This window comes from Trichogramma pretiosum, unplaced genomic scaffold, assembly GCF_000599845.2.
Source record: "Trichogramma pretiosum strain Unisexual culture from Peru unplaced genomic scaffold, Tpre_2.0 scaffold11, whole genome shotgun sequence".
NCBI classification, from domain to species: domain Eukaryota; kingdom Metazoa; phylum Arthropoda; class Insecta; order Hymenoptera; family Trichogrammatidae; genus Trichogramma; species Trichogramma pretiosum.
In genome coordinates, this window is record NW_019641702.1 from 1,963,911 (window position 1) to 1,989,046 (window position 25,136).

Below are 25,136 nucleotides of genomic sequence, written 5' to 3' on the forward strand. Positions count from 1 at the left end.
GCCGTGCCGTGTACGATATATGTGTGTAGTAAAATCGAGCAGTAATCAATACGGCCGGCGTTGGCGCACCGTAGACTGTATTATGTATCCTGGCTGGCCTTGAAATTTTGCGAAAGCCGACGTCGCACCGCCGCCGTCGTCGCTGTTGCCGCTGCGACTTCGCTAACTAGCGCCAGTAAAATTATTACCGCAACCAGTCCCTTTTATCGAGCCAGACTATGATCTAATAGAAAATAATACCCGTACTGTACAGTGCACTTAACTTTTGCTACTCTGTATCGCGGAGTGCAAGTATTATGCGCTGGCGCGGCGGCATGCAAAATAAGCTCAGGACTGCACGTGTCGAGACGCTCGAAAATTATTATTAAAATAAATTCAAGCACGAGACGAAATAATGAAAAATAAGATATGATGTAACAAGGACGGTGTGTATCTTGAGATGCAGTTAGATTTTTATAAAATAAAAAATTGTCTCTCGCCGATAAGTAAGGATAACATTAAATATTTTTTTACCCCACAGACGATTGTTTCCTCGAGCGATGATATTTTCGATGCATCCCGCGAAGAAAAAAAAAACTACAGATAACTTTGGATTTTCTTTACATTTCTCAAAGTTCAAATTTATCGATTGTCCATTCAGAAAGTGGTCAAGTTCAATGAAAACTTGAATTAAAAAAGCATTGCTTTTGTCGCTACTGCGACGACGGCGAAATATCAAATCCTTAAAAATAATTCAAACCACAGCCTAGGAAAATTAAAATCGAGCGAAAAAATATTCATTTTCCAACGATCGCGAGCAAAAATATTAGACATCGACAAGTTTTTAAAGGTTCAGAGCCGTTTATGTGGCTGCTCGTCGTTAAAAAAATAAAGGAAGTAAAGAGTAGACTGGATACCTATTATAATACACGTACACGGAGACGCGCTCACACGTGTTGTACGCGCATTATGGCATTATGTGCAGGAAGAGAGAGATACACTGGCAGACGTTTGAACCTGATGCCGTGAGCGAGCTCGAAGCTCGTTCCTTCTTTGCGCTCCTTTTATTTTCTTTCCTTTATTTCTCTCTCTCTCTCTCTCTCTATCCGTGCATACTGACACAGAAAGAGCAAGAGATAGAGAGAGTGAGAGAGAGAACTAGGGAGACTCTTAAGCTGCAGCCGACGCTTACACGTACACAAACTCGTACATAGCGAGATGCACTCTGCGCTTTAAAAAGAAAGCAGCCGAACTCGCGAGACGCGCGTGTGCACCGTATGAGCCGGCGCGTGCGAAATCCGAAATAGGAGACGATGTCTCGGCGTTTTTAGATATTGCGCTGCATACGTGACTGCGTCGAGATGAGAGAGCACTAAAACTTACGATTTATAATCGTTTTTTTCTTCCACTACATTTGTTTTCCGTACAAAGTTGTGTGAAATCGCACCCTTTTACAATCCGCGATAAATCATCGAAAATTGTATGATGCACGGGCTAAACGATCGCTGGCATGATACTTTACTTTGTAATTATTATTGACGATTCAAAAACGACCCCCCTTTAATAGCTATCTCTCTCTCTCTCTCTTTCACTTTCGTTTTTCAATCGAATCGAACGAACGATGAAAAAAGTATTACTTTCGATCGTGCAATTATTTTTTTATTCGAGCATGAGTTATACTCGTGCATCAGAAAATAATATTTGTCCTTAACGAACATACGTGCGTTTTGCATATGAAATTATATTATTTTAGCTTGTCAAACAATGAATATTTTTCTGATAGTTATACGTAGCCTCGATTTCATTGAAAATCTTTCGAACAAAATTATTCCGATTTCGGCTGTTTACTGCCCAGAGTGGTTTTTTAACTGCATCTTCATGATGCACCGTATGCATCACGATGACTAAAGACGGTGACACGTGATACCGTGTGCATTACATATTGTTTTTTCAGTATGTCATAATGTCTTGCTCGGATGTTTATGCAACTTTTCATACCCGGCGCCTCTCTTTCTCTCTTTTTTTCGTTTGTAGTTACTTTTTAGTTAATTTTTCTCTGATGGAAAATAATAATACTAAAAGGTGTACATGTTCTTGTGACACATTTTAGTGCACGCATACAATGCATTATCGATCAAGCCTGAGAATTATGCATCGTTTAGAAAAGCTTATTTGTCAGTGTGATTTCAATTACTAACTTTTCAGTGTGAATCAAAATTTCAGTTTGTAAACTCAACCAATGAGAATCTAATCAAGTGAAAAATTATTAATGTATTTTAATCTCAATATAGCGGCATCTGCGATCGAATCAGCCAAGATTTTCCGGGTTGTCAATTCTTGATACGTAACGATGACGTATATGTTCGAGTCAACACAAGAACAGTCGCGCAGCAGCTACAAGACATTCGCATGTACGAATTCAAATGTCATAATTTTAGAGAGAAATCGAAAAATTAATTTGGGAGCGGTTTCCTAAAGCTGTGCCAAACGAGAAAGGCGATAGAAACCGCGTCTGAATAAAACAAAAAGATCAACGGAATTTATTACTTATCACCTCGGCTGGCGAATCGAAAGTATAAATTATCAAATTAACAGAAAGTTTTGCATAAAACGTCGAAAATTTGGCGACGGCTATAACGATTACAAGCGAGGATGACGTGGGCAGACAAAATCGGTCATTAACTTTTCTGGCTGGAAGTTTGCCTTGGAAAATATCACTCGTTACGATCGACGAGATCCTCGGCCGATACTTTTTCTCCTACCGAATATCCTCTGCGATTCAAAATGTCAGTAATACGCAGCCCGTCTACATCGGCGTGTAGCCTAATTTACGTTGATAATGTGCGCAAAAATTTCGAAGGTTACATTAATTACCATCGAACAATTAAAAAAAGGAAATGCAGATTCGTAAACATAAGGTGCTTGAGATAACGAACCGATTTATTATATTTATCGTTTTGTTATGCGTCACATATAATCGAGCGAGTTGTATGTAAACAACACAAGTTTCGAGGCACGGGCGCGAAATCCGCATTGTATTCGCTCATACATATTATATAGGATGCCAACGAGATGCGCTACTTGCGAGTTCGAAATATATATAGGCACGAGTCGAGTACGCGATATGCAGCAGCAGGGATCTCGAGTTCCATAAACGCATTTGGATTCGTCGCTCGCTCACTCGGTAGTAATAAGCCGGAGCAGCTCCCGACCGACTCCGAAGCTCTCCGACTGATTTCGCCAGATAGAATAAATGTTATTATGTAGCTCGGCCGTGTATTATACTCTCGCGCTCTCGATTGCGGCGGTATATAACGTATATCGCACACAACACGGCGGTATAATAGGTGTATCGGGCAGCCCGAGCGGCCTTGAACTTGACTAGCGTTCGAGCGTGCACGAGCAATAATTTTCGCGCGCGCGCGCGCGACTTATACATATACGTACACACATGGCTACACACAGAGAGACGCACCGATACGCGACAGCGTGGGTGTATCATTTAGCGGAGCAGAGTTAGCCACTGGCTTACGTACAAAATTTAGCGGCGTAAGTTTAACCGAGGATAACCAGTCCTATGATACACAATGCATTTGGCATTTTTGCCGAAACTTTTTTAGGCAGAATCTGAATAAGGATGAACGTGTAAAACCGAAATTTCAGTGCTCGGAATTGATTCTATCAATAAGACCTTACGGGCATCGCGATCAAAGATTTAATTTAATTAAACGCAGGATATAAAAAAAATTATGTTAGGTACCTCATATATCTGTCGAGAGAAATAAAGCATAGTCCAGGAAAAAATTTGGTAAATCACTTTTTACTCACTTCGGCTGACATAATGATACTTTTTTCTTTTAAATACGTTGACGCATTAAAAATGCAATTATGAAAATTAAAACGATACACTCGAATATTTAAAACTTTATCTTTGTTTTTAAGCTGATGATGTAATTATAACGAGATTCCATTTTCCTTTCTCGCAATATCTGCATAGATCGAATTAATTGGAATTGAATATTTTTATTCCAGATCGTAATTAAAAAAAAAACTGTTTCATTATCATTTTTAATAAAAACGCATGGAACGAAATTAATGTCCACGCGAATTTAGGAAATATTATCTATACAAGGACATGACACTTTTATATAATTCATTTAATAAAATCATTTAGCTTTACCTTGGTTAAGAAATGATAAAATCGAGTTCAAAAAAATTCAACAATAATTTTTTCAAATAAAACAATAATTGCAGTCATTTATTCAAAAATACAAAAATGTTATAATTACAGTTTATCTAGGTGTGTTCTAGACCTTACAGTTACTTTTTTAACTATAGTGGCAGTATGAATTTTTTTAAAAAATTTCAACCACATTTGTACAAATGTAGCAAGATTAAGATTGCCAAGTCATAGAAAGTGTATCAAAAGTTTTGAAATACTGTGAATGCTAGTCCTAAAAGTGAGAGGACATGAATATTTCATTGGAAATATTACCACTTCTAAAATTGCATACCTATCAAACAAATGCAATGGTTCCATTTATTCTAAATATTAAATAGCTATAACTAACTTTCCGGTATAGTAAAAGTATCAAACTACTATTTTATAGTTAAATTTACAAAAATTATCATTATTACATAATTTTGTTCTATTCAACATTGTACATAACATGATAACTAAAATTGTATAATTTAAATAGGACAGATATTTTATCTTTGGATGCTTCGTATCATATCAACAGAAGTATTTCGTATCAAATTTGAACTATTGGAGTTATTTTGAGTAATCAAATTATTCGATTGCCCTTGATAATTATTCCCTCCAGATGAGGCATGTCTAATGGTTGAACTCTGTTGAGGTTGATTTGTAGCTGATGATCTATGAGGAAATTGGGAATGAGCAGATGAATCAGTTGATGAATTTGATGGAACACCATTTTCAACAATGGATGTATGACTACCTATTGCATTATAAAACAAAGTTTTTCATTTAATTGTTGCCTATATAATTTGATTTTACAAGTACTGTAAACGTTGTCCTAATCAAGTTTGACTTTTGATACAGACAAATTTACAGGCACTTACGGCTTGTGCTTACTGTTATTTGATGATGGTGATGTTAATGGGATTGCAAGTCTTGCATTAACAGCCAATAGATGATCTCTTCTCTGCAACAGACTAGTAATATTTTCTTCTAATCTCAAATTTTCTGCTCTCAATTGATGGAGACAAGATAAGAGAGATGCGATATCAAAATGTTGCGCTTGGTCCATTAAAAATTGACTTCCCTGTTCCCACTGTCTTTCTAAAAGCTGATCTAAAGTTTGAGGAATATTACCACTTCCAAGAACTCCGCTGTTATTACTTGTTCCTGCGGGATTGTTAGAAGTGAAAGAAGTACTGGCAGCATTTTGACTAGCTTTAACTGAAGCAATTACACGACTGTGTAAAGGAGGGCCAACCAAATTGACTCCAGCATTATTTGCTTCGGTGAAAATTGAATGAGCTTTCATTTCTTGTGAAAGAGTGTCGGACATTTTTTGTGCCATTGAGGATGAAGGATTCAGTTGATTTCCTAACATATGTGGAGCACTAACACCATTGTCAAATAATTTTGGTTCTTTTTCTTCTTTAGGTTGATATTTGGATTCAGTATGTACATACTGGGATGCATGAGCAAAATTTTGAGATCCACCTGATGTAGGTCCGTCGTGAGTTCTTCTTTTTCTTTTGGTTGACGTCGAACTTCCCATGCTTTCAGAATTAGGGCTACTTGGAGGAGAATCCTTAACAGTAGGCCCCATATTGTCGTTAAAACTAGAACGCATTTAAATTACTAATGTGAAAATGGTAACTGCAATGAAATTCTGCAGCAGTTTAACTGCGTAATAATTGTGCAAACAAATTTAGAGGCAGAACCTATAACAAAGTATAAGTTATTATACAAAAATTAAAAATGAATATTATTGAATAAATTATTTAAACTTACATGCGCATGTACAATCTTGTTTTCAACCAATGCCCTATCGAAATACAAAACTATATTTCATTTTGGTATCTGTTGTTAAACTATCTTGCTAATAAATTCCAGATATTCCCTGAAAAATACAAAAAATTTGAGATGAAGTAATTTGAAATAAAGCAGTATATTTATGATGGTATGCTTTCCCTAGAAATTTGATGCATAAGTAATGAAGTTAAACACTAAACAGATGTTACAAGTTTGAGAAAAAAAACAATGACTATTGCTGAGTTACTAGAGATGTCATGAATTAAAAAATTAAGTATTTGACAAAAATACCAATAGCCATAAAATAATCCATCAAAATTATTTGTCAATACTTATAACGTGAGCAATAAAAATGATTGTTGCATAAAATGAACACTGTACTGCTTTATTAGAACAAATTTAAAGAATCTCAAATTTTTTGTACTTCCCAAACTTTTTGCAGTCGATGTTCAGTCAGATTATCAAAAAACACTGGTACAATAATATAAAACTTTCATATTACCAAAAAAATCAATTAACAATAAATTCATTTGCTTATGCAGTCAAATTTATTGCAGGTTTACTTATAAATCAGAGAATCATGTTCAAATCATATAAAAAACGGGATTTATCAAGTTTCAGAAGATTAAATTAGATGTACTTTCTTATGAAAAGGTAAAAAAGTTTTGTGAAAAAAGTATAAGACTAACCACACAATAGAGAAGAACATTTGGCAAAAATATTACCAAAAAATTATAAATGGAGAAATACAACAACAATACTGCTCATTAAAAACTGTAGAAAAGAAGATTTAATATCTAATTGATTAAATTGATGTTTACACGTATTCACCGGTTAAAATTCAAAGCAAGCCTCATTATAAACAGCAACATTAATCATAACCAATGAAAATAAACTGTTTCGTGTAATGCACACGTAAATGCAAATAAGTGCACGTTCTTACCTAACCTGCATAGAGAATTATAGCGGACGTTGATGTAACTCAATTTAAATACACATGTGCAAATCGCGACCTCTAGAAAGCTGATCATTCAATAGTTTTTTAAAGGGACTGTTTGCATTTCGATCTTAGCTCACCCACAAAAAGGAACTAAAATGTAACGATGAAGTGATACAGAAGACGTGTTCAAGGTATACACTCGTACTCCGAACTTACGCTGGCATGCATATATATCTATATGCATATGTAACAAAACAAAGATGGCGAAGCTCTCCTCGCGAAAATATAACGCACGCACTCCACCACTTCTCTCTCTTTGTTGCACTTTGCACGCGTCTGCCAGTCCATTTATATACTAGCAAGCAACGGCCAAGATCGACTATGTAATCTCTCTCTTTCACTCTCGCGATCGAATAAATAAAACATCATGGGGCTCTCGCTAATTTATGCGCGGCACTCGCTCACGGCGCTGGAAGATCAAGTTTTACGTGTACACGACTCACCTGTGCATTTGTGTATATCGAACAGAGAGACGCGAACGATGATGCAAGCGGAGTGCAGTAGTCTCCCCGATGCAGTGAAATGGCACACTAGACGAGGAGGGCCAGGGCTAAAGTTGGATGCTCTTTGTATATAAAGTTGCGAGAACCTCGACGACGACGACGACGACGGCGACGACTATATAACTGTACGCCAACGGCGATGAACGAGATGGAACAGATCGTTCGATGCGGATATTTAACTATGTAACTGTCGCGAAGCAGACAGCATCGCGCACTGTTAATAAAGAGCTGAGACGTTTAAAACGCGGTGAAATGACGTTCGCACGCACTCGCCAAGGCTTGCGAGATCTGCTGCTGCAGCAAACTTGACTCGGGCTCGCCGTGCAGGCCCGTGGGGGTGATGTTCGCTCGAAAAAGCGCTTAAACATATATATGTATATAGAGCGCTTACAATGCCGCGCTCGGTTCGCATGGATGCGCGCGTCGACTGCCGCGCCAGGGCTCGCTCGTCGCGGCGCGTTACGTTATTACCGCACGGAGACGAGACGGAAGTCGCCACTCGGGCGCTTGTGCGGTGGCGACATCGTGCGAATACGTATAACGTAGCGCATAAAATGTACAATTGTGGCCTCCTCTCAAGATAAGGTAGAAGCAATACTTGTTGCATTTTCTTCGTGTTACGTTTCCGTATCGTCGATTAACGTTAACAAATAATTGGCAAAAGACATTTAGTAAAAAAGTTTAATAAAACTTAGCAATACAATTTCGGGTTCAACATGAACTTTTGTTTCATTTTCTTAGACTGTAATCAGTAATTTGTGCTCGTCTAGAGCCAATACTTTTTTACTCAATCAAACTATCATAGTACAAAAATCTTTAACAATAATCTTAAAATTAAATTTTTAGAACTTCGCATGATATATTCTCTTGAGTCCATGAACCATCAACGCATGGTTTGAAGTTTAGTTTTGCAAATGTGCGTTTACTCAATCGCTCAGGATTCAGAATAACCGATTCGTTGATGTATTTACAAAAGTATCTCATGTCCGATGGCAGCAACAGCATGTGAGGTTTTTCTTTTAGAAAAGCATACTTTTCCCACAGCTGAGAATCAATGTTGATTTCTTTGGCAGGAGGATATAGTGGATAAAAGCAAGCCTGATTCAGAATGTAATTGCCCAATCGACTGAGCTTATCAGTTTTGCACGGTTTTCTATAAAAGAAAAATCATCATGTTAATTATTATGCAAAACATGTTTGTAGAATATAATAAAAATAATAATGTCTATCAACTTACAGTACAACTTCTTCTCGGCCCAAATGCATCAAAGTATCGATCGAAGTTATGCCGATTCTTAAACCATCAATATCTATTGTACAGGGATCGGGTAAAACAAAGATTTCTGGACTTTGCAATGATTTTGGTATGAAGTATTCTGGAGTTGGATAAACTGCGTGATGATGCACATCTCGACTTGATGCGACTAATACAACTTGTGTGCATTTCCTGTGAATTCAAAAAATTAATTTTCTATTCTTGAATTTTTAAATTACTTTAGTACTTAGAAAGCAATATTTACCCAGTCAAATAATTTTTTATTCTAATGATTAACTGATTGAAAAATTCTTGATAAGTGCAAGTTAGCGAATTATCTTGAACTTTTGGATGAGAGTGATCAAGGAAAGGCCCAATTAGAATGAGAACATTTGGTTCTTCTTCCGCTACTTTGGTCAAAAGTTCCCATAGAGGTTGAAACTCAAGATCGTTAGACTGAGTAAACGGCCCCGCTGCAACGTATACTTTCAATTCTTCAGCAATTTGTGGCGGTTTGGCCGCAGGAATGAAGCTACCCTTGTAAATATCTTGAACCTTTAACAAATTTCCAGTGATATTGACACCTTCAGTAGCGATTATTTGTCCAGGAAATAGGCTGCACTCGTGCAATTCACTAGGGTCAAGCTCAACCTACGAAAAGATAGAAGGAATCAAATGACGTTAACTTGTGACGCAAAAAAATATATTGCAGTTGACTTACGCATGGCCAAAATTTAGTATCTGCATTAGATTTTGGTGGTTTCCGACAACCCTCGAGAAGAGGAGTTGGATTGGATTGTTTCGTTTCGGACTCGAAACAGACCCTTCCCCAGGTTCTGTATTTCTTTTGATTGCGTGTCCGCACATTCCAGGTGAGGTAAGAGTCTTCGTCATTCGAAGCCGCTGCCCAAGTTGAACAAATTTGAAATCCAACTTGACGGCATACTCGAGTGCGTACATCCGACACGGCCTTGAGCAATTCAAACATGTAACGCTCGTTAGCGGGTACGTGTGATCCAGCTCGTCTTATGGGATACTTGGAATTATTGAGATTCAGCCATGACTCAATTTTTGATCCGAAAGTCATGAGAGTTTTCCCTCCTGTTTGGGTTTGTGTGGCATGCGGATATGGAGAGCTAAAATACGCAAAGAATAAAATATAATGTGTCGAGTTACATTAACGAAAGGACAATTAATGAAAAGAAGCAATATTTTTCTAAAACTTGAATTATTGAATGCTTCGAGCTAGCTGTCAAACATAATTCGTAGGCTAATTCGCGTAAAGCATCGAATAATTCCATCGGGAGAAAATCCAAGAGAATAAGAAAAAAGACGGATCAATAGAGCTTGGGACGAAGTGGAGGATATACATGCAAAAGAAAAGGAACAATAATAGAAACTAAGAGAAAAGAGAAAGAAAGAGAATCTCTACTATGCTTGAAAATAGCAAGAAAATAAGAATAGCACGAGCTACACATAACGAGGGTATATATCCCCCTCTTTGGTTTCTATTCAACTCACGATTGCGAGAAGCTCGGCGGCACCGAGGGTAGATGCTGCTGCTGCTGCGGCGTCGGCCTGCTCGTCGCTGTGTTGCTGCTGCTGTTGGCATCATCGTCCGTTGCTTTCCATCCGCTTGTAAATTCGCTATCTTCGAGATCTGGACTGGCCGGCCTCTTTGTTTGCTGCTGCTTGTGCTGCTGCTCGAAAAACGGAAAAAGGTCGCGCTTGAGTCGTGAGTCTGCTTATACACGCGGGCTTTATATATATATAGTTAAAGCTTTTGACTCGAGAGCGTGCGCCCGTTTTATCATCGTGCCTGCACTTTCGCTCGAGTCAATGTTTTTTTTAGCGAAAAAAAAGTAAAAAAAAAATAATGATAATAATAACTCGCGGACGTGATAATGAGATTTGAAAGTAGAAAAGAGCTATTTTGGCTTATTATTATTATTATTATTATGCCGCTGCTGCTGCTCGCTGCACATCGTGCCGATATAGCTCTCGCGTCGGAGTGAAATAAATATGAATATACTCAACTGTAAAAAGCAAAACAACGGCGATGCATAGAAGCGCGCAGCAGAGCGCTCAAACCAAACGAGCTCCAGAACTGGCTGCCGTAGACGAGTGTGTATCTAGTCACGGCTATCTCTTTATTCAAACGTGCACTAAATCCATACTCGTCTATGGAATAGCCTCTTTCTACCCTGTCTCTCTTTTCGCTCTCCTCGGCTACTTCTGGCGTGCAGGGGGAGCTCTCTTTCCCACGAAGCGTATGTGTTTACGTTTGTGTACGTCGGAGTGTATGTGTGTGTGCACACACTCGCAAGCAGTACTCCTCTTTGTCTTTGGGGCTTCTCTCTCTCTCTCTCTCTCTCTCTCGTTCGATTCTTCGCTGACTCCGAGGAAAGTTTTCACGTCGATCCAGGCCTAAAACCGTACTTAATGAGTGTGGATCTAGTCACAGAAATCGAGTAAAACTGTGCACCAGACCATCACTCACTCAGCACAATCGGCCGACTTCCGACGAAGCTCCTTCTTCGGGTCTTATCTTCTGCATCGTGAAAAGTTCCTCGAGTCGTCGGTTTCTGCTTCGTGCGTGCGACTCATTTAGTTTTCTTCATATATTTTGCCTTGGTAAGTTATATATTTTTATGCGACGATTATTCGCGCGTACGTTTGTTTACATAACACGAATTGGACGAAAAAAAAAATTAGTTGAGAATCGAGAAATTGTGACGCGCTTCGAAGAACGTAAGTGGCTTTTTTTACAGATGGTTTAGCAGCTGAGTACGAATTTTGTTATCAGTTACTTCGAGTACACACGATTATAACGTTCATAAGCAATATTTGAAAGTTGACATGTTGACTTTTGAAAAGTGACGAGATATTTGTTATAACTAAGATGTGGCATGGCATCGTGTGACTTTCTCACACGCGTACCTCGATAGATTATTCTCTCCGAGTACAACTAGTTAATTTGACCGATTATGCACACAGAAAACGCAGGCACGCGCGCGCATTGAAATTCCGCAGTGCGCGGCAGGCAGCATACGCGTTACGAGGAATTCAACTCCACGCAAGTTCGTCGCGGACTCGTAATTACACGGGCTTTCAGCGAAAAGAAAAGAAGAGAAAAATTTTTTTGAAAAAAGCCGCAAGTACGCACCGTGCGTGCCATGCAGCGAGAAGCTCGCCCCGCTCGCTTGCATACAGTCGTTGACCGAGCCCGATCGACTGCATAATGCGTAACAATAAGTTCATATAGCGGCGACGTAAGCACGTGATATCGGCTTCTATTCCGACATCGCATGCAAGCACACATACAAACGTATACGCACGAGCGAGAATTGGTCGGCTCGGCTCGCGCTATATACACTGATAAAAAGGAGAGAAAGAGAGTCGGTGTATGAGTAAAAGAAAGAGAGAGAGAGAGAGAGAGGAAAAAAGACGAATGCACGCATTGAGACAGACTTGCTCTCATGCGTCACGAGAGACAGATGCGAGTGTCTATATGTGTGTGACCAAGTCTGACTCTTCGCGGGTTGTTGTATAACACATTTCGTACATATAGCGAATTACAGCTGCTCCAGTTATTTGCTTTGCTCTATCCGGTGAGAGCAAAGTTGAGCCGGCGTGATTTGCGTTTTTGTTAACAGTCCCAAAAATTTTGATAATGATTGGATAAAAAGGTCGAAGCGGAGGTGCAATTAAGCGTGATTATTAGATGTTCACTAACGGTAAGAGTGAAAAAATTGTAAAGGATCAACAAAACTTCAAGTGTTTAGATAGAAATGTAAATAGTTGTATTATTATTGAAAACTAAAAATTATGAAGTCTTTGAATGAGGTAAAATAGTCAAACGAAGAAATGGCTTTCACGAAAGGAGAATTGAAACAGTTAACAACATTATCATATCCAGAATGCAACACTACGACACGAGCAATCTTTTCTTCGCGATATTTAGTTCTGTCTTTATCTCCCTCTTTTTCTCCCCCTTCTTTCTTTTTATCTTCCACTATGTCTCTCGTTTTTGCATTGTATCACGTTTCTCTTCCCTCTCTCGCATAAAAACACAATATTCTCTTTCTCTCCGTCTAACCCGCTCTTTCTTTAACGTGCACCCATGCCATGGAGTACGCAAACAACAAACACACACACGCACAAGCATACAGCCAGAAACACGAACTTTTTCTCCTGAATAATTCTCAAGCATGATTTTCTTTATGCACGTGTAAATGTGCGAGAGCAGATTTCAAGAGAAGGCGTAAGTACTCGACGGTGTAGTAGTGCACACGACTCTGTATGATTATAATAATGAAGCAAAAAAAAGAAACAGAAAAATAACCACTCGACGACTAATCTGAGACTCTGCTCTCGAGAGCATCGGCGTGCTCGCTCGAGCCACTCCTGCTCGCGCTCTGTGTATTAGCCGAGTTAATTCTTAATGCTTCTTGAGTGTCAGGCACTATACGACGACAACGAGTCGCTCTCCGATACCAATCATGCTTTCGATAAGCTCGACTTCGAGCCTCAATGTATTATATATATATGCGGAGCTCGATTACGCGCGAACGAAAACGCGGAGCGAGCTTGATCGAATGATTCGTCGATCCTCTAAATTATAATCGATCGCTGCGTTATGCAAACCGAAAGAAAGTTTCTTTGCTGGAACACTTGGGGCGTTCATGCGTACGCACATATCTATACTCGCCCAAAGAGAGCCCAAAGAGCGAGCCCGAAGAGAGCGAAGGGTCGCCCCGCTTCCATATACTGAATGATGAGCATTGTTGCGAGGCATACAATGCGCGAGCAACAGCTCCTCTTTTAAACAACTTTTCAATCTCCTGCTTCTTCGTCTTACTACTGGCCCCCTCCCTCTCCCCCTTATTTTGCTGCTCACTGAAAGCACGCACGCACACAAATACGCTCGCTCGAACACGCAGCTAAGGTTCATTATGTATTGCACCTTTCGGGCGATTCTGCCAAACACGTGCACGCAGATGTTCTTCATTCATCCCTCCATCGATTTCCGCTGTCTGTTTTTTTGCACACGAGCTAGCCGAAGCACGCGCGCCTCTCTGCGTATATGTACGTCTGTATCACGCTCGTTTCTTCTTCTACTACTACATTCTACTACTATACTACTAGCGTTGCTACTACGATTCTAAATATAGTATCCGTGTGCTAATACTAAAAACGCTCAACGTTCGACCGTGGGAAGTTCCGAGCTAAGCGCTTTTAACGTACGTATAGATGTTTTTTGAGGTATATACTTTCGACGCGTCTATTAAACGATGGAGCGAGTTCGCGTTATTACCACCACAAGCTCTCTTGAAAACGCTGCTTTTTCTTACAACGATTCGAGATTTGGCTCTAGCAATCGGCACATTTATATACGGCCGAGGCGCGCGCGCACGCTTCGCCTTTTTTTCTTTATCTTTTGCCGAGCTTGGCGTTTTTCTCCAAGAGCCATTTCTCGTTAAAGCTTTTTATCTTTCGAGCCGAGTATAAGAGAGAAAGAGTGTGTGTACGTGTATGTACGAGAGCGTGCTTACACGTGCTAAGTGGCATTGTCTTACAACAATCGTGCAAATTTTACCTCTCAACTTTAAATAGAAATTCCTACTCGCACTTGGGTGTGCGCGTGCGCGCGCGATCGCGCAGAGTTATAACGGACATTCACAGCGTATATACGTAGTACTACACTGCACTGCACACATGCGTTGTACACGTACGCGCGAATTCCTCGGTGGCTTCTATGGCTTTGTTATATCCTCCCTCGCCCGTGAAGCGTGCCCGCGAAATACTCGCTGTGCAGCGGTGTGTGCAAAAAGTAAAAAGAAAAAAGGCAGGGAAATAAATCAGTAGCACGAGAGCTGCTCGTTGTTTAGCCCGGAGCCGAAATTTACTCGTATATACGTACTACGCACAGAACGAAAATCTCGTTTTATCGTGAATTAGCAAAGTTGAATGTTCGACCGTCGCTCGGGTAATTATCGTCGTTTGCGAGTATAGAGAGAGAGACAGAGCAAACATCGGCCGCAGCGCGGCACACTGCTTTCGAGAGCTATACGCAGCTTGTAACGAACGCGCCGATGCTCGAGGCAAGTATTACAGAAAGAGACAAGTCATACGGCCGCCTCTATCTATATACACACACTCAGCTGCATGCGTACGTGCAGTAGCAGCAGCAGCAGCAGCATCGAGTGTAGCATGCGACAATGAAGAAGAGATCGGCGCACGAAGATGCCGAGAGCGAAAGAAGAGAAGCGGCGACATTGGAAGCATTGGCGGCTCTCGAGCACATATAGCCAAGAGATGTGTTCTCCTCCGTCAATTGTATTTAATTGCCGCGCAAAAGCTAGACGAGCCGCCGCACTCGCGATACATAACTCGGCAAAGACGACGACGACGACGACGATGATGAAAGCTTGCCAATCCATACGAACAGACGAGTAGCTTATACTGCTGCTATGCAAGTATGCAGGCTTTCGTTTATAATGTATACGCGAGCACATGTAATAAGCCCCGAGGGCAGTCGCAGTCGCAGAGAGCCACGCTACGCTACAGTCAATGCCCGTATGCGGGAAATGTCCCCCCGCGTACGCCGCGCCGAGTATAGGCAATAATTCGCGCGCTCGCGAACTCTATGTGTAACTCTGTGTATGTGGCGCGTCCAGCACAACCGACACGTGCCGGCCGATAACGAAACCGAATGACGAACGTTAATGAGACGATAATTAATGCCCGCCAGCCGCGATAGATATCATGAGGGCGCGCGTGTGTGTATAACGTTGCATTTGGGGACTCGGACTTTTTGCAATATACGTACGCATATAGGCGCTCCAAAGCTGAGTTATATTTCTTTTTCCGAGGCAACGATCGTCGCGTATATGTATAACGACCACGACGATGAAACGTCTGTTTATCTACCAATTGGCGAATATACGAGCCAATATACAGGCTTGCATTAAGCGAGCGTAATTAATTCACGGTAAGCGCGAGAGATAGTATACGTATCTTGCTCAAGTGGCGCATCGGACGTTTTACAAATTTTCTACTTACGGCGATCGATTACAATTTGCATGATTTATCCTAATTGTCCGACGTAAATTTCACGTACGGAGGTGTGTACGATACGGCGAGCATTAGCGGAGCGAGCTTAATGAAGCAGAAAGCGAAAGGCGCTGTACGAGGAGCTTTCCTCTATTTTGTTTTTCGTTAATACGCGCCAGAGCCAAAAGCACTCTATGCATTCTCGGTAATGGTTAATTATAGTTTATATTTGTTCTCACGAGTACCAAGACTTCTTCGTTGTAGAGTTGCTTTAGCCCTCGGTACCGAGTTAATGACATCGGATGGAATATTTTTGAAAAATTAAAAGACAATCGTAAAAAGATACTCGGCGATTCGTAACGAGCGAATAATTCTATGAAAAAAATTTCGCATCGCACAACGGGAAAATAAATATCGCGTGATGATCATGCAACATTTCTCTCTCTCTTTCTCTCTCGTTTGCTCACTGCACTTTGGTGGGAAGTAAAAGTATCGCGAGCGAGTTCGCGAGTGACGTGACAGGAAACGCCGAGCAGAGAATGCGGCTCTCGATGATGAGGACGAAAAATCATCTTTTGAAGAAAAGAATTTTTTTTAGCAGCCGCGCGCGACTTTCGGCCTTGCTGCAGATGCAGCGAAGCTCTGAGCGAACACGCACCAAACATTGGGGCGTATTGTCCACGCACACAACTACTCCTGCGGAGAGCGAGCTGCGGTTTTTTCATTTTGTGGTTAACGACCGAACGAGACGCGATACTCGCAACGACAGCAGCAGGTCTGCAGACTCCGGTGAGCTGGACTTGCCCACGAGGATCTTATGGTCTCTCTCTCTTCGAAAATGCATTAAATTCGCTTCTCAAAAGTACTCGAGTGCGGATCTTAAAATTCGGAGTCGGAGTCGATATTAAAATTATGGCCGGGTGGATACGCGCAAAAAATGCCAGTTTACTCATCGATGGCAATTTCGGTCGATGATACCGCGCGCGCTGCAGTATCACAACTCGCGCGCACGAACACGAGTCGTATTAATGCAGCTCCGATGTGTTGTCGGGGCCAAGACGCTATCGAACGAAGGAAAACTAACGGGAGTTTCGATCACGAAACTCGGATTTGCTACAATCAAGAGTAGTTACTTTATGCATACATACACACACTCGCGCGCTCGAATGTTCGTATAATAACTTCCGCGTGAGTATGGAGTATGTGTGTGCGCGCGCGATATATATTAGTGCGTGGAGCGAGGTTCAACAGAGCGAAACCGAACGCGCCGCAGTATATAGTAGAGTGCGATGTGGGAGCGGAACACGCGTTTTTTGGGGGCTATACGCGTACAACTATACTAAACAAAGAGGCGTGCTCGACAAGAATCGAGTGTGGATTTTCGTGATGCGGACATGCGGGAATGCGAGAAGCCTTGATACTGTGCCTGCCTGTGCCGCCACAGCTCTCGTGCGTGAGCGTGCGTGCGTAATACACGTGAGCGCGGCGTATTCTCTCGGCTATTATGTATATAATGTGTGCGTGCTTGCGTACGAGAGAGAAAGAGAGAAAGTATACGAAGCTCCGGCGAGTTTTTGGCGCGTATATATAGCTTCGCGCATCGACGACTCGAATTTTGGTTCTTCTTTTATGTATCTAGCTCTGCCCCGCAAATGAGAGAGGAGCAAAATTTAACTCTCCGCGTGCAACGCTAATAACAATGATCTCTGGAGGAAAAAATTCGACGTGCTGCTGCGCGTGTGCATGCGAGGAATAATCTAATCTCCGCAGTCACAAGGTCGATCGTCGAGAAGAACAAGAAATCTTTGTGCCCAGGGCACGCACGGACCGACAGTTGGACTGATCGAAGCGTTGAAAAGTCATTATGATTATTATTATTGTAAACTGTTTTCGATGATATTCGCTCATCTCTCTCTCTCTCTCGCGGCGCGGTGGCGTAATAACGCGCGCATTCGGCCCTGGCCTCGAACCGCCTCGACGTGACGTCATCTCGGGGACTTTATAACCCATTTTTTGCGCGCGCGGACGAACAGTCGTGCATATAGTAGCGAGAGAGGAGAGAAAAAAAAGTTCCCAAAAAATATTCTACGAAGAATTCTGTTTGGCAATGGCTTACGAAAGCGACGCACGAACTCTTCTCTATATACCTATTTATAAGCGCGTGCGTTGACGCAAAAAAAGAGCAACAGGTTGAAGACGCGAACGAACGTGAGCCCGCGCCGCCACCGCCACCGCCACAGTGCGCGCACATGTTAAACGTTAATGGCGGAATGGGCGTCCGTAATAGCTGGCAGTGAGAAAAAAAGAATTTCAAGCTTTTTTTTCTCTCTTCTTTTTCCTTCCTCTTCGCTAACCCCTTTTCAAAAACATCAAGCGCGCGCGCGTCTCAGCAGAGGCTCGACGAAAATTTGAGCTATACTATATCGTTGGGCAAACATTGCGAGAACGGTCGCTCGAGTATATACCTTGAGGAGGCCAAGCCATGCTTCGTTACTTATCTATAGAAGCTCTCTTCTTTCTCAGCGCACTTTGTCGATCGTTGGCACACAACGCTATAAATTGTAGCGCCGTGATAATTCGCTCAACAATTTTCATCGATTGCAGAGATTTTCGCTTTAAATAAAAGCAGAAAAATAACTCTTCAAAAATACTCGACTTTTTTTTCCATCTTACCAAAAGCAGCAAATATGAGATGACACACCGTGTAAGAAAGGTTGTGAATTTTAACCAAGGGAGCCGAAATATGAGACGATCTTTCGAAAACTTGTTCATACGGAAACTGATGTTTTGCAAGAACGACGAAACGAGCGCTGAGTTAGCGTTACCCTGCCATGGATGAAAGGATGAACTCATTTGTGCCCCAAAGTACACACAGCCAAAGTTACTCATGGGATAGTAAGCTCAAATTGCTTTATGTACAGAATGAGAGTGTTGTATTGTTTACGTATTATTTTTGATGCCCACATTCACACACGTATTCAACAAATGGTGAATTAAAATCGGTTTAACGCACTTATTTGTATTACGATAAGTAGCTCCCACGCTAATAAATTACACGAAGTTAACTTGGAAAGATGTTAGAGAAGTATCATGAAAATATCCAAAACGAGCGGTGGAAAAAGATAACGGCTAGAGGATGGTTACGGAGCAGCTTTATTTTACGATTAGGCTACCGACAAAAAATTGCAATCGCCGCGACATGCGATTACTCGTTGCACAAGCAGCGAATTTTTTAAAAAAGCATTAGTAAGAACTCGACTCGTGAATTCGATTGTTGAGGCACGATGCTGTCTCAGCAGCCCGGACAAATACACCCGCATCGGTGAATTTGCTCTCTCCGCGCTGCATCGTAGTAGCTTACACAGTCGTGCTACGAAATCGTAAGCACATTTACTCGCGCAAAATCGTCGCCGATGCAACACGCACGCACCAACACAAGCGTGCGCTACACCACTCGACATGCATAAAGCGAATACACGCGCACACATACAGAGCGAATAGCGATGCTCGTGCGCGCGTCGGCATCGCACGAATACATTTATACATGCGCATTATACATACAGCGAGAGGGAGAGAGAGAAAGAAACCGGAAACGCGAAATGAATGTAATACGGTTCCGCGTGTCGATTATGAAACGCTGGAAAAGCGCAGAGTCGCGCTTCCTCGTTGATAAGTGCCCGTGGCACGGCTACTATGGCTATGGGGTACGTGCTATATACAAAACTCTTTCTCTTTCTCGTGGAAATCCTTTGTGCACTCGGAGCTTGTGAGTTGCAGCAGCTGCTGCTGTTACTGTTGTTGAATCACGACGTTGCAGTGGCCCAAAGTTCTAACACCATTAACAGCAGCAAATACGATCCCGAAGTCGTCGTCGATGATCAGGACGCGCGCTTCACACTCGCGATCAACTATGTGCATTATACTTCGCATCCGATACAGCCGAAAACTATAGATAGCGAGTGGTAGGCATGAAGTGAGGAAAAACCCGAAACACTGTCTGCACGATTCGCCCGCTAGCGTGGAGACGTCGAAAGAGCAGCTCCGAGCGATGTGAATGAACGGACGCGCGTCGCACAACTGTTGGTGTGCTGCTGCGGCCGTTTAGCGCACGATCGAGCCTACTCCGCGAAGTCGCTGCCGCGCTCTCTGCCTGCTCGTATTATATGTATTATACTGTTGCTATCTCGTGTACTGAGCAGTGCGGCGGCCTGCGGCAATGGCATGGTGGAGTAGTCGACGTGCGTTGTTGGGATCCCCGAGCGCGCTTTGTTCGCGCGCGCACTCTCGGCGGTCTCGACTGAAACTGCCTGCTGCCTCGCTGCGGATAGGCTGGAACCGAACGAAGCACGCGGCACGAGTAGAGCAGCAGCGGCAACAAACTGTTGCGCGCTTTCTCATGGCGGCGGCGGTGGCGGCGGCAGCGGCACCAAGCCATTCTATAACGGCGCGTCCTTGAAAAATAATTATTTGCTCTACGAACGTGTGTACTACACATACACTACACATTGCTTTTGTGTGCGTGTGCGAGCTTGTGGCTCGTCGTCTATTCCCGTATGCCCCATAACTGCTGCTGATGCCCTTTTGAAAAAAATCGCTCGCCTGCCTGCCTGCCTGCCTGTATGCATGATGAGGAGGCCACGTCACAATGCCCAACGAGGATGCTTAGGCTCGAGATTTACAGGCGACCCAGCACTAGACTTTGACTAGCTCCAAACTATCCTGCGAATGTCTCTTTACTCTCTTATATAGCTTCCTATATACGTGTGTATAAGTTGCAAGTGTATAGTAGTAGTAGTAGTAGTAGTAGTAGTAGTTGAGGGGCTCTTTGTCTCGCGGGTGAGCGCGTTGCACTTCGTGTATATACATAAAGACACGAAGGAACATTGCCCCTTTTACCTCGTTGAGTTATAGATACCTCGTTATTTTCTATAGCTCCTCTTGTGCCCTGCACACTATTCCAGCTCTATGCTCGGTACGTAAAAAGTTATATCCATTTTTTTTTCCGTTCTATTATCATGTTGTTTTTTGCAAGTCGACGAGAAATCACCGAGGCTGTCGCTAACGATACTCTCGGAGCTTCGATTATTACCGCGTGGACTCTGTAAATCCGTTACGTAAATTGGGCAATAACGAGTTGAGAACTACTCGAGCAATAAATCGCCTTTACGGACCGATGCTCTTACGCGCTTTTTGTCACGCCTGTGAAATCACGTGAAATTAAAAGCGTCAAATTTGAAGGATCTCTCGCGCAGCGATGAGGCATGAAAAATTGATCGATGGATCGACTTGATTAGGAAAAATGGGGACGTGAAATAATTCAACAGGAGGGCTCATCTCCTTATTTCTCAAAACTTATATCACACGCTTATTAAATACCAAGATTACCAAATGCCATGCCAGAAGTTTTAGTTGATAAGTAAGACTGCTTAGGGCTTGTGTCGATGGCAAAAATTGGCGTCTATACATAATTCCGCAAAAAATCATGACACGTTCGTCCATGTCCTTGCTCTTTTGAGGTAAGCTCGGCGCGTCGCCTAGGCACTTTCTTCTACTATTTGCTGTAACTATATCTAGCTATTTCGTTCCGTCCACCCAATCCACGAGAGCTGTATTCGTTTGCGTGCCGCTGCGGCGAACTATATGGACAGCGAAGGCACGCAACATCCGCGCTCTCTTTCTTTCTCTTGCTCGTCCTTTGTGTTAGAAACGCAAAAAGCGTTGGAACGAGACAGACAGAGAGAGATAGAAAGAGAACGAATGAGAGGCCAGTGGGCACAGGTACGTACAAACACATACACTCAACGATAACAATCTGGTCCTGCATGTGTATTGTAGGTACTACAACCTGTGCCGCGCGTTGTGTATATTCGTGTTTTTCACCGGCGGCTCGGTCGAATTATACCTGTGCAGGCCCAGCGCGCGGACGAAAACAGAAAGTGGATGCTATACTAGAGAGGAGGAGAGTAAGAGAAAGAAAGAGAGAGAGAAAGAGAGCTCAACGACGAAATAACAGCCGAAGCTTATTCTATTAACTGCCCGCACTACACGGGGTAGCTCCTTTTGTAATACAAGGTTGTGCGTGCATCAACGGCGTATGGTACTGTACATGTATATAAGACTGAAATTTGACGAAATTTGCAAAGGCTCCGAGCTGCGGAATGTCCGGACCTGGCCTCGCTTTGTGCTCTCCCTTTTTTTCGCTCTCTCTCTCTCTCTCTCTCTCCCGTGTGGCACTTATACACATACTACCTACACTCTGCACGTCCAGATTCGTATTATACAGCGGCTACAAAGTTTCTTCCGAGCAAGTGCCTCCGAGGCGGCCGGCCAGTTCGCGAGAATTCGACTCTCTGCACCGTGCGTTTAATTGACATAATAGCCGTGTGCGCGCGTGTAGCTTTCGAGCTCCATGTACATCCATACGAGTATACGACACGGGGATACAACGAAACTACCTCACCCTTTCACGTCGATCGATAATTTCGCCACATAAATCGGTGAGAGAAATTTTGACGGGCTTTCTTCTTTTCTTCCTTCGCTCGTTATATGGTACTTCTAATTGACGAATCTATGCAGGCTACACAGTTGTAGCTTCTCAAAGTAAGACAAACAATACGAGTGAAGCTTTGCCGCGCTCTCGCACTTTCTTTGAATAATACACAAAACAAAATCTCACGCATACGTGTGAGTTCATTTACTCGCGGAGAGTCGATTCGATCGATGAATGGCAACATTTACATTTGTACCCTGTATGTGATAGCCATTCGATTGTAAAATATCTAAATACAGCGGCAGGTAGGATTGCACAAGCGCATCTGACTCATGAGAGTGAAAACTGAAAAATTAAGTACCCGATCCATGGACAAGTAAATTGGAGAACGAACTATAAGGCGTCACAGCGAACGCGGGAAATCTACCACGAAGTTTGTCATTAAGCCCTCGCTGACTCAAGAACAACTTCATCAACGCGCGAAGAAACTACTAATCGTAACGGAGTAGGCTCGGAACAATGGCATCGTTGAATTCGAAGCACAAGAGGCACGCACGCAACGCTCGTAAAACGAGACAACCTAATACTCGCGTAAATCTCAGAAATGTTCTATTACTCCAATTTATCGTATAAATTGTAACTACAATCATTACGAAAATTATTATTTGTCGTTAATTACGTAACATACTCAAAGTATCGAGGGTACTCAAAGTTTCATTTGTTTACTTTATTTCTGCAAAGAGTATCGGCTAATTTTTTGTATTCTATTGCACGATTAACGAAATTATGATATCAATTTGATATGAAAGACAATCGTAAAATGCGATAAATTTCATTAAAACGTATTCAACGATTGAAAAATTGTTAGAAGGAATTAATTTAGTTGCTTACCGCAAAACTTAGCTCGCGTCGACTGTCGCCTCAAACAGATGTGACCTCGAAAATAGACTCTAGGAAATTTTTTTTATATGAAATCTATTGTAGTATCAAAATCGTGATTCACAACCGATAGGGTATACTTATATTATCCTACAGTATTTCAAAGGCACTACTATTTTTTATCTTAAAAAATTAATGGAAATTATGTTCTCAACTATCTAATCTTACGATTTTACTTAGTTTTAAAATTTGTTCGAACTCAAATACTTTTAAGGCAATATTCGACCAATTTTTCACTCTGATATTAAATGTAAATTTACTTTAGTCAAGATAATTTCAACACAGTGTCAATGTGAATATATTCCCAAAAATTTTGACTGCCGTAGAGAACACGGAAACGCCGAGGCGTAGAAAAAAAATTGCTCTGTGTAGCGATGAGAAAAAGGAATCTTTTCCGCGAAAACAAGATATTTTCCATATTCCGCAGGTACGCACAAAGGTACAAATAGCTAACGCATAAATAAGCCTTGTTACGTCAACGCGCTGCATTGGGAGGCACAAGCGAGCCAAGGGCCACGCAACGACGAGCACAAAGAATGTCGACGTAAATCACGCAGTGATGTGCACGCAGAAAAGTAAAATAGCCCTTGCACGCGCACCGAAGCGAGCTGTTGCTACCGTGGTTGTGCTATAAAATTTACAAATGTGTGGCTACCGCTCGCCTCTTGGCAAGGTGCAATTTTTTTTCTTTAAATCATAAAAAGCCTTGATAAAAAGAACCAACTTGATTTTTCAAGTTGAGACTGTAAGATATATTCTTGCAGTCACTGTAAAACATATTCATTGTAAACAACTAATTTTTAACAAATAGTAAATAACTTATAATTTAGCATCTTAAAAAATTACACAAATGTGAATGAACAACAGAAACTCTTCACTCCATAATATAAGCCAAAATAACTATTTTCCGTACAGAATTTAATCGAGAAAAGTTATTTAGAAGAAATGAATGAAAGCCTAAAATACAAGTGTCATTATAATGATTAAAAGTTTTTCACTTACCACTTCTGCTAATTTTTCAGTAGCTCCATATAATCCTAATATTTCAAAATCATCATCTCTATAAATTAGTCAAAGAGAAATATTTTTAAAAATAACAGATTCTAATTAATGTATAAACTATCATAATGTATACAAAAGGATACGCTATAGCCATTGACATAGAAGATTTGGAAAGTGTATCTTTCGATCCTGAACTCTTGTTTAAGGAAGTATTTTGCTTTTTATTTTTATCACGTGGAGTAGCCCGTTTCATTTCCTCTAATTTTTTGACAGTAGGTGTTAAGTTCCCATCCAAATGATTTATGCCATACGCTACCCACATATCTACAAACTCTTCTGCATCTACATGATACCAAAGACATAGTTCCATACCTAGTGTAACAAAAAGAAATTCAGTAGTAATATATTGACCCACAATAATTCATTTGCAAAACAAGTACTTTAGAAGTTGAACAAAACAAAATAAACCTAACATAACCTAAATTATGAATTATATCATACTTTTCATTTATTATTTTGATGATCCATAGTTAATAGTGCCAATAAAGTACACGTTTTACAAGAACAATAGATTATATTGTTAAGTATACATATTATGGATACAGCTAATATTTAACAATTCTCTCTCAACTTGAATTTTCTCAAACCTTCTTTTACTTGATATTACTCAAAAGTTAATAAAATTAGATTAGATTTTACATTTAAGGATGTAAAAAATAAATTTAACCAATACATACATTTTGTAATAACTTCTTCGTCAAGGGTTTCACTGCTTACTTCTAAAATAGACTCGAATTTTTCGAGCAAATCGTCTCGATCGACCATTTTTGCAAAACTGACACAGCAGACAGTTTCCCGCCAAAATCTTCAAGGTACTGAATGTTTTGTGGTTTGCAGTTCGA

General features: G+C 41.4%; 2 protein-coding genes across 4 annotated transcripts; both read right to left on the reverse strand.

Annotated features, from left to right (window-relative positions):
* Nucleotides 1-4,206: 4,206 nt before the first annotated feature.
* On the reverse strand, nucleotides 4,207-7,894 carry LOC106653908 (uncharacterized protein F54F2.2-like). 3 transcript variants are annotated; one of them, XM_014373565.2, is made up of 4 exons: nucleotides 7,433-7,894; nucleotides 5,969-6,077; nucleotides 5,078-5,898; nucleotides 4,207-4,940 (listed from the first exon to the last, which is right to left on the reverse strand). In XM_014373565.2, exons 3-4 carry the CDS (start codon nucleotides 5,805-5,807, stop codon nucleotides 4,690-4,692), a joined length of 981 nt encoding a protein of 326 aa, XP_014229051.1. In that variant the 5' UTR covers nucleotides 5,808-5,898; nucleotides 5,969-6,077; nucleotides 7,433-7,894; the 3' UTR covers nucleotides 4,207-4,689. The 3 variants fall into 3 exon arrangements, with proteins under 3 accessions (XP_014229051.1, XP_023318396.1, XP_023318395.1); XM_023462628.1 differs by lacking the exon at nucleotides 7,433-7,894 and adding an exon at nucleotides 7,146-7,335; XM_023462627.1 differs by lacking the exon at nucleotides 7,433-7,894 and adding an exon at nucleotides 6,933-7,129.
* Nucleotides 7,895-8,159: 265 nt separating this feature from the next.
* Nucleotides 8,160-25,122, reverse strand: LOC106653847 (DNA polymerase alpha subunit B). Its single transcript, XM_014373441.2, has 8 exons — nucleotides 24,972-25,122; nucleotides 24,378-24,606; nucleotides 24,235-24,292; nucleotides 10,269-10,447; nucleotides 9,469-9,883; nucleotides 9,013-9,398; nucleotides 8,730-8,939; nucleotides 8,160-8,645 (listed from the first exon to the last, which is right to left on the reverse strand). The coding sequence occupies exons 1-8, from the start codon at nucleotides 25,057-25,059 to the stop codon at nucleotides 8,327-8,329; spliced, it is 1,884 nt and encodes a 627-aa protein (XP_014228927.1). The 5' UTR covers nucleotides 25,060-25,122; the 3' UTR covers nucleotides 8,160-8,326.
* Between the last annotated feature and the right edge of the window lie 14 nt (nucleotides 25,123-25,136).